Consider the following 10,744-nt stretch of genomic DNA (forward strand, 5'->3'; position numbering starts at 1 on the left):
TTAGTGGGAAAGTGGAATACCTCTGAAAAGCCTGCATATATGTTTCTGTTGCTTTTGATGTGGGCGGGATTGCTTAGATTGTGAACACCTCAGGGGGAAAAAGCACATGGGTTTACGTTGCTTATGAGTGTGAGGGGATAACAGGGCAGGTGAATATCTGTAACTAGTATATACATGTTCATGCCATTCTGCTGGTTATGGGAGAGATCGACAATTGCATATCACTGTAAAGTATGTATCCAATGTATATGCCATTTTGATTTCAATGCTTTTTGTCTGGCTTCCTTCATACAGTGTGCTCTAAAAAGGAAGGAATAGACTTTGTCATGATGAACACATTTGTGCAGGTTTTCAGAGATTTAATATTTTTTTAACCATGTGTGCTTTTTATCATGATCTGTAACTAATATTGTTTATATGGAAACAATGATCAATGTAACCTTATAGAATGTAGTTTATTTTGTTTTTATGTAGTATACTTTGTATGCCATTGTTCTATTCACTGGCACAATAAAGTGAAGTTGATTGATTGATTTCAATGTGTGCATGATACAAAGACCAGTGTTTTATATATATGCTGTGGAGTCTTTTTGTAGTGTACTCAGTGTGTTGCAAGGGTGGTTTTGTGCCAATACTTTACACTTTGACCCTGAGGATAAGACTGACTGCTCTGTGCCAAGCTACCCTAGGGTGAGCACAGGTTATTGGACAAGTGTATCATACTCATCCTATCTAGGACAGTGGATTCTGTCTGACTTCAATGCATCCCAGTCAGCCAGAAACTGATGGTTCTAATAGTTATGGTATGCCTTTGCATAGGAGCTGCAGGAAATTTGATGCATGTTACAGCTGAAATGCAAAGAATGGACTTGAAAAATTAGCCATTTGGTTTGCTGCTTGAGCAAATGAAATGCTTGAAAGGCCATGACCTCTTTTGCCACCCTATTAGTGCTACCCCTTTTTATAGGTTTCCCATATTTTGGTGTCTGGACAAAAGGGCCTGAAATACAGATGTCTCTGCACTAAAGTATAGGGACGGAAGTTTACACTCATTGGAATAGGGAATAACAATTGTATATGGAATTGTCTCGTCAAATATATGTGTTTTTACCAGTTCTGGAGGATATAACAGGCCCTATTTAGAATTACCTGCTTGGAGCAGGGGGTAGGTGATGAGCTATTTTGAGGTCAGGGGTGTGGGGGCAGAAAACAGTGTCAGTCGGATGGGTAAAGCAATATAGATAGAAGAACTAGGTGGAGTGTTTGCAGCTGACCACATAGTGCAATGGACGGGTGGGTGTGGGAGTGGTAGTGGGCGCAGCAGCTGCCGATACCACCACAACACTGCACAAGACTGTTGGAGAAACTGGGCAAGTTTAAATAACCCATAGCGGTATCTCTCTGGGATAATGCTCTGGGCCATGCAAAAAGAGGGCCTAAGAGTTGTGCTTTAGCTGCCACTTCATTCATAGATTGGTACATGTATCACTGAATGAACCAGACAGTAAATATGATGAGGATTCCCATGCATGGACTAACTCATTTCATTTTAATGCTGGAGGAGAGCAAGCTCTAGGATATCTACACATTGAACATACACTTTACTGAAGCAACCAACACCACCAGAAAGACTACCAACATGGCTGCACCGGCTAAATAGACTGACACCCCCACCATGACACTCAAATGCATATTACTCAATGCACCCTCTCTCCGGAAACAGGGCACAGAAATATGGTACATCATCACCTCCCTCACTCCAAATGCCATCTTTCTCAAAGGGACCTGGCCTGACCCCGCATTCGCACCAGACATCGCTATGTCAATGCCCGTAGATTGTATGATAACGCACCAGGGCTAAACCAACAGGCATGGTGTACAATAGCCTTCATCTACAGGGACACCATCATCTGCACAACACCCCTTGACGACCCAACACTGGCAATGGAACACCTCAAATTCCAACTCCACAAGGAAGGGGGAAGCACCATCAGAGGTACCCTTGCCTACTAACCACCTGGACCATGACCCAGCTTCTGCAACACCAAACCAGAAATCATCGCCCCACTCACAATCAACTCCCACCACTGCATCTTCCTAGAAGACCTCAACATACACCTTGAGAACCCCAGCGATGCAAACACTACGACCTCCTGATAAGCATGAGCAATATTGGACTCAAGCAGCTTGTCTCTGATCCCACTCACATCAAAGGGCATAAACTTGACCTCATCTTCCCCTCCAGCAGCAGAGTCAGATACAGCTACACCACACCACTCACCTGGTCCGATACCATAGAGTACACTTCACCCTCGCAGGACCCAACTACCCTGGCGCTGAACCCCTCAGATCCTTAAGTAGAAATTAGAAAAAGATTTTAGAAGACCAGTGGAATGACACACTCAGTTCTCACCTCCCAGAGCCCACAGAAGACCACGACCAAGCAGCAAAGAACCTTGCCCAATGGATTACGAAATGTGCCAACGCCATTGCACCTGCCATGACAACTGATGTAAATATATAATTTACCGTCGAAATTTCTATGCAGGTAAGTACTTAATCAATAATAACTCAATCGGAAAGAAAGAAAACAGAGTCCGTGGTGTTAGAGTTCTTAGGGGTTTTATTCCTTAAAAAGGAATGGTCTAGATCAGGATATCATATTCTTCCCACCACAGGGGTGGAAGAAGGGATAGAGAGCGCGCTACATTTTATTGACAGTACATAGCTTATATACTTAATTCATGTCTTGGAAAATAGTACAGTAGGCGTAACAGCTGAGAGAAGACAAGATAACGGTAGCCACGTGTTACTAGTACGTAATCAGAAGGCGTGGACTAGGCGTGTGCTGGAAACGTCACAGATAGGTGTCACAAAAGGGGTGGCACTAAGCAGAAATGTTGCAATGTCAGCAGAAATCGGAAGCTTGGATGCGCGCGCAGCTGCATGACGTGTGATGGACGTGAAACTGGAGGGTGCAGGGGGCTTGACATTTGCACTGACGGAAAGAGACAGAAGTCTGGCATGTCAGATCAACTTGTGCTTCTATCATATCTGATATCTGGTGTTTAGGAACTGAGCTATCTGGGCAGAAAGGTCTCTGGGGCAGAAGCTATTCTATACTGACTGTGAGTGCGTGTATAAGCGCCTGAGTGTCTGCATGAGAAGCGTGGGGGCATGGGCCTTCCATGGGAGCATGGCAACAGAAGCTATGAATTACTTGCACGGAGATAGGTCGGCCCTTTGGCCCTGTAGCTGAGGGGGATGTTTACTGAAGCTAGCAGGCAGGAATGTATTTTCGAGGAGCGGAACAGATAACTCGAAGGTTATAGTCGATCTTGGCAGGCAGCAGGCTGAGCTGAACGCGCTGGGCCGCGCTAGAAGTAAGGCAGAGTTCACGGGTACGGGGGCAGCCTGGGCAGCCTGGGCAGCCTGGTCTGAGGCTCTCAGAGTCAGGAGGGAGAAAAGGCTCGATGGCAGATATTCTGGGCCTACTTTGCCAGAGCTGAAAAACATGTAGAGTACACTACAAAAAGACGTTGGCATAGTATACTTAGGAACGGGCTATCCAACCCATTCAGGGTGGGTCTGAAAGAGGACATGTTGACGTAAGACGCAAATGTATTTGCGTCTTCATAGCTGGTACAGGAGGGAAGTTACATGCACTTTAACTCGTACATGGAGACGGTGGGGTACACGCTAGGGAACACAACTTGACCAGAATTTATATTTCCTCATTCCCTCCTTGTTCCCTACGGACCCTTCATGATATATCAATCATCATAAATTGATCAGTTTGGTCTTGTAACATAATTTGTTCGTCTCTCTTCCGTTGTCTATTTGAGAGAAAACTGGAATGTTCAATGCACGATGTGGCACACAGTCCACATATCGCCGGCCCACACTGTAGGCACAGGCAGCAGCTGAATACTATGACAAGGCCAAAACCTAGGAAGGATAGGATCTTCCATCCCCAAGCAGTTAACGTTGTCCAGAACCAACCGGACCAAGTCCAGGTGCCTGGATTCTGATGTATCTGATTTGCAATTTTATGCAGACGGGTAATAGCTTGATATACAGATGGCGCGTTTTGTGGAATGAAAACGCAGCAACTTGACCCGATGACCTTACAGGCTCCACCTCTATCTGCCAAGATGACGTCAATAACAAGACGATTTTGAAGGACAACAACCCGCATAGCAGATTGCTCCTCTGTTAGGTTACCTAAAGCGGAGGCAGTTTCATGTACTACAGCTTCAAGTGTTCTAGTTAATCTACGTATTAATTTACTGTTTTGGACGGGGCCTAAAAAGAAAAAGAATCCCTTATTAAAATCGGTGTACTGTTCCCATGCCGTTTCTGTATAGTCGACAAGCGGGAGATCTCTTCGGAGTCTATTCTTTACTAGATTTGTGTTTCTGTGGTAATCAGGAGGGGCTAGAAAAACAGGTGGCAGAAGGAATGCAATATAACAAGTACCATCCCAATCTGGAGGCAGACGTATGTATGCGGTATGACCACAAACAAAATAAGAGTGACTGATAGCTGTGAAGGACGATTTACCATGATCACTGAATTCGACCACAGTAGTGCATTTACTATGACCTAAGTGTACTGAACCTTTCTTTCTGACACATAATTCACCAGTGACTGGTAATACTAGCATAGCGGGCAGGACTGGTGCAGCCTCGGATTCAACAGTAAGGATCATAAGGCTAATTGTGTAATTACCTAATCCATATACTTCATTTTCTAGATCAGTTCCTATTCGAGTGGGGAGTCCCTCCTTATCAGGGTAACAGACGTCGAGCAGGACCAAGTTCAAGTTTCCCCAAACCCAGCCCCCGTCGAAAACAGCAATATCAGGATCTAAGGAATTAATTATTTTAAACCATGCCCCACAGGAGCCATTGTGAGTGAACGGGTACGGAAAAAGGGGCAGAGCTCCCTTGTAATTCTGGTAGGGAGGGAGTCGGCCACATATCCAGCAGTCTGTAGCATTGTTAGTCTGATGGGAGTGGTGTAACATACTAATGAATGTGTTGTTGCGCAGCGCAAGTCTGTAAGAGAGTTCGTGTGGAGGTAACTCGCTAAAAGAGTGTTCAGCAGAAACATTATAAGCAGATTGTCCATTCTTGAAAATAGGGCAATAGATAGGGAGAAGTACGCTTGCAACAATTATCAGAATACTTAGAAAAAACATGATTAATAATGTCACTATACAGTGACTACGCAGTGATTTGCAGTATGTACGTTTCTTGAATTCTCTCTCTCTCTCTCTATTTCGATCTAGGGGATACATGTCAGAAACTATTTAACCGATTCACCTAGGGGAGGACTTAAACAATTAAACTGTCTGGCTTGCTAGATCGAAGCTTGAGTCTGTATTCCTCTTGGGGAGTTTTCTCTCGTTTGGAGACTTCAAAGTCACTGGGCTTGATACAGTCTTTGGAAGGGGTGGATGAGCCTGGGTCGGATTTCAGTTCATTACACAGCTTAACATGGCTCATGTGGACCCACCCCTTCCTGCCCTCAACCTTCACCGCTGTCCTCGTAGTAAGTAGAACGGTCTTCGGCGATTTCCAGCGGGGCTCCAACGGACTTTTCCGGTCGAAGTTCCTTATAAGGATCAGATCACCTGGACGGACATCGTGTGGCTTTACATCAGTGTTGTCAGGGAAGGCAGCGGCAACCTGTGAACGACATGATTGGAGTGCAGACATCAAGGAGGCAAGGTAATCTGTCAACATATTGCAATCAACATCGGTAATTTTTTTAGGAATGGGCGTCCCCCACATATTCGGTGGTCTACCAAAGACCACTTCGTACGGGGATAGTCCTGATCTTGAATGGGCAACCATTCTCATGTAGAACAGTGCCACTGGCAGGGCGACTATCCAGTCGACCCCTTTCTCTTGACATATTTTAGCAAGACGTGTCTTCAGTGTCTGATTATGCCTTTCTACAAGGCCTGCGGCTTCGGGATGTCGGACACAATGGAATTTCCACTGATATCCTAGCAGCAAGGAAACCTGCTTCATTAATTCGGATGAGAATGGCTGACCGTTATCTGAGTACACGACACGAGGCATGCCGTATCGTGGGAAGAATTCACGAACCAGCTGCTTGGCAGTGGTCGGAGCAGTATAATCTGGGACTGGGTAGGCTTCGGTCCAACGGGACAGTGCACAAACAACTACGAGGACATATTTAAATCCCCGACAACGGTCCATCTGGATATAATCCATCTGGAGGACTTCAAAAGGATGATCGGGAGGATGAAATCCACCTTGCTCTACAGGGACGCTTTTACCTGGATTGAACTGACAACAGATCATGCAAGTACGCACTTTCTGTTTTGCTGCTGCTCATAAGTGTTTATTGCTCCAGAGATTCTGTAAACTATCTAACATTGCTTTTTCTCCTAGATGTGCTGGGCTATGTGCTGTATTGATTATGACTTGAACCATAGAGTCAGGGAGAAACCATGTAGATTTTCCCTTCGTCATCCAACCTTGATCTGTCTGGATCCCTCCTAGTTCGATCCATTTCTTTATTTCATCTGGGGTAGCATGTGTCTGAATATCGATAACATCTAGTGCGGGATCCCTAACTGTCATACAATTTGTCGGTCCTATTGTCTTTGTCATGTCAGTTGTCTGAGTGTGAGTCAATGCTGTATGTTTCGCTGTCTGATCTGCCAGGTCATTACCCTGGGAAACAGAATCTGTGACCTTAGTATGTGCTTTACACTTCATGACCAGTGCTTAATTTGTAAAATATGAAGTGCAGGTGCTGAAATATTTTTCGGAGGCCACACCCACTTTTTCAAGCCCCGCCCCTCTCGCCACTGGCTCCACCCACTTTATTAGCCCCACCCACATCTTCAAGTGCCACTGCTAAAAGTCAAATATAATACCTGATCTGAATTTCAGAAAGGGAGCCTTCGTAAGGTTTTGATAGGAGGTTCCCCGTGGCGTGAACCATTTTGAAAAAGATGAAAGCAAATGTGCATTTAAATCACAAGTTTGGAATAAATTAGCTAAAACCACTAATGCATTGAAAATGGACAATTTCAGTGCTCTGTGTGCTGATTTGGGGAAGGACAATAAACTGGGGTAGGGCATGCCATTTTAAACAGAGTCTATGATTTCAAAGGTACAACTTGACATAGCTTAAGTTATGTGACAAAATAAAACCCAATGTTGTGAAAACACTAGTCCAAACAGATAAACTGAATAAAATCATGCAATACACTTGAATGAGTCAGTCAGCCACTTTCACTTCCAGTGGCATGGGGTTAATCAGTATAGTGTAATATTCAGTTAAAGCGACTGCTTTAGAGAAACAAAAACAAAAAAGGATGATTACCAATTGGGCTTGTACTATAACTTCTCTCTGGATCTATATGTGCATTTATTAGACATTAAGAATAGTAAAAAAGAAAATCATGAAACTATGTAGTTCTGTATGACACAGGCAACACAGATTAGAAAAGAGGCATATGTTCAAAATATGACTTTTTAATTAAATATTTTAACTTAAGATAAAGCAAAGAAAACTGTGATCTCCACCAAAATGTGGTTCGCGCTATATAACATTTTATAAATAAATACTAAGGCCAAAGGAATAGGTAGGGGGGCTGGGCAGTTTCAATTTGACCGTATCTTGAATAAGTCATACCTATTAGTGCAAAATAACCAGGCATAGTGCCATACAAACTGCAATTATATAAAGACAAACTAACAAAAAATTAAATATATAAATACAAATAGATACATGTCGTAAAATGAAAATCCAAAAAGCAATTAAACTGTTATAAAAACAAAATAAATAAAATATATTAAATAGAACAATAAATAGAACATCCAAACTAAGAAGACACATAAATATAACAAAATATTAAATAAATTGACACTGTAAACAAAGGGGTATAAATGCAAATAAATAACCTATATAAACTAGAACAACTAAATATCCTAACACAGTAAAGCCTAACTTTTCCAAAACATTGCAATGACACACATTTTCTCAGTTGGAATGGGCTACATCTATTTTTCTAGAAAACCCCAGAAACAGTCTAAATTGCTTGTGCATTCCATGTCCTCCTCTTTCCTTGATTTACTCCTAGTGTCATCAGCTGATCTTCGTCCTTTTGCAAGCCAGGACTGAACATAGGGTAATGGGTTGAATCTCCTAAATGGTGGACCAACAAGATTTAAAAACATTAAAGAAGATATTGTTTGAGTCACCAATGATGCTCTTGTGGATGTGCATATCAGATTCATTTGAGAAAATCCCCGCTCACATTCTGCAGTACTGATAGCAATAGTGTGTATGGCCATCAAAAGTTCCTTGAACTGCCTTTTAATTTCTTTGCCTCCAGATTCCTTGTACTCTCTGTAAGCACGTATGGTTTCTCGGCTGGCAATGTTGAATCTTTTACACAGAGACTCAATATCACTCTCACCATAAAGAACAGGTAGCTCATCAGGCCAGTACTGTTTGTATAAAACTTTCACTTCGCTAATGAGTGTATCATACTCAGCCTTTTTGTCAGCAGAATTCGTTCCTCCTGTAGACAACAAACGATGTCTTAGATTTTCTGCAAGGCTACGAAAAAACTGACCCTGTTCAATTATTTTGTCCGTGGTCTTTCCTTTGTGCAGCACCACACCTTGGAATATATTTTCTTCCATGGCCTTTTTACATAGTGAGAAATGGTTCCCTTGCCTGTCTACCATTGCCTCAAACACAGCTATTTGCCGACAAATAGCCCGGTGAGTATCAATGATTGTAGAATCACGTTTCTGTAACTCAAGTGATAACTCGGATAACTCCTGAAGAGCATCATACATGAGGCCAAGATTAGCAACAAACTGTATAGATGATAACCGCCTTCCTAGGCCTGTGTACATATTTCGTGTTGAACTGTCACGGGAACCATCATCAGCTGCACTATTAAAGTGCTTGTAGAGAGCAGGATAAGCATTCCAAATAGCCTCCACTGTTCTGAAGCTTGATGCAACCCAGCGAGTATCTAACACTCTACCTATTCTGCAGAGCTGAACGTCAAGAGCTTCAGCACATTCCTTAAGCTCCAAACGGTTTTTAACAGAGGTGGAAAATAGAGAATAGAGCTTATCGAGTAAGTTTTTGAAATGATTTGTAGCACCAATATCTTTCATGACATCATGAACGGCAAGTTCCAGGCGATGTGCTGAGCAGTGCCAGGCTACAATATTGGAAGAGATTTTTTCTTGCAACTTCTTTACAACACCACTGTGGCGGCCAAACATCACTGAAGCTCCATCACAGGCAACTGAAACCATGCATTTGGAGAGAAAGTCCTCACTTATATTAATTGGATCTTTTTTTAGTGCAGACAGTAAACTGTTTACTATGCCATCAGCTGACAAATCACTCAGCTCAATGAGGTCAACAAACATATTAGCTGGGGAGTCCATGTCAGGTAGCTGCATTCGCATGTACACAATTAAAGAACTTTTCCTATTTAACGCAGTGGCTTCATCTAGTAAAAGACTTACTTTGGGGGAAAGCTCAATCATTTTGGCAAATATCTTCCTCTTCATTTCTAAGGATATGTGGCGTTGTATGTTTGAACAAGCTACATTGGAGTGCAAAATTCGACCCATATCTAGTCCATTTAACTGGTGGCAGTCTATCTCCATTTCAAAACCATACGCTGGCCTGTTTCGCTTTGCTTCCTTATAAGCTACACGGAATATTCTGGCTGTTGCTGACATTTGTACAGATTGTGCTTTTGCAGTTACTTGCAATAAAGTATCTCTCTTAGCGTTTTCTAAGATTTTTAAAGTTGCAACATGAGCCTTGCTTAGTGCATGTTCTCCAATCTTTTTCCTCAATGACTTCTGCTGCTGTTCTATATTGGTGCCATATGCCTTCACAGTAGACTCAGTCCATTCTTTGGACAATTTCATTCCCCTGGATTTCTCAGCACCAAGATCACGGATTTGGCGACACACAGAACAGCCAAGGTTAGGGCCTTTAACAATTAGCCATGGATGCTTGCGTTGGAAATATATTTTTTGGTCATGTTTCCAACCTTTAGGAAGAATGCCTTTCCTTAAAACTCTGTCTGAATGTGGTTTCAGTGATAATATGTCAGACTGTTCGCTAGTGCTTGGAGTTTCCTCCATCTCTACAGCAATCTCCACAGCATGATGCGGCTCATCTGTAAGAGGACGATCTTGTGTCTTTTCTTCTGTAGGGGTGATGATAACGCTGCTGCTAGTAGTGGTGTCACTCTCATCATCTAGTGCCTTCTCTCGCACTTCATCTTCCTTGTTCCCTTCTTCCGCTGTAAGTGTATGGTCTTTTCTAGCAAGTTTGCTAGCAGGCTCCTCATCAATCTTGGGCTTAAATTTTGTGAAGTAGCTTGAAATCTTCTTCTGTCCACTCTGAGACATCTAAGGATGCAAAGTGAAAGAAAACATGCTAGACATGTGCGAAGTGTGATGTCAATTCATCAAAGTAACATGCACCAATAATATTTATTTGCAGGTTTCACCAAAGACATTTCTGCATCTGCACATATTTAACATCCATGTGGAGTAGCTACCAGATATCGCTAGTTGTTATTTGTTATTGATGTGTGTAGGCCATAGGCTACCTCTTTGAAACAGCTGTAAAGATTCAAGATGGCTCGACTTAGGTCTCTGAAGCAAAGTAAATCCTGTGAGGAAGACAGGTTGTATAGGGA

General features: G+C 42.7%; 1 protein-coding gene across 1 annotated transcript; it reads right to left on the minus strand.

The window, feature by feature from the left end:
- Window positions 1-8,051: 8,051 nt before the first annotated feature.
- LOC147731700 (E3 SUMO-protein ligase KIAA1586-like) lies at window positions 8,052-10,451 on the minus strand. The gene has a single exon (XM_086954239.1). The coding sequence runs from the start codon at window positions 10,449-10,451 to the stop codon at window positions 8,052-8,054; it is 2,400 nt and encodes a 799-aa protein (XP_086810365.1).
- Between the last annotated feature and the right edge of the window lie 293 nt (window positions 10,452-10,744).

This window comes from Lissotriton vulgaris, chromosome 2_1 (assembly GCF_964263255.1).
Source record: "Lissotriton vulgaris chromosome 2_1, aLisVul1.2, whole genome shotgun sequence".
NCBI lineage: Eukaryota > Metazoa > Chordata > Amphibia > Caudata > Salamandridae > Lissotriton > Lissotriton vulgaris.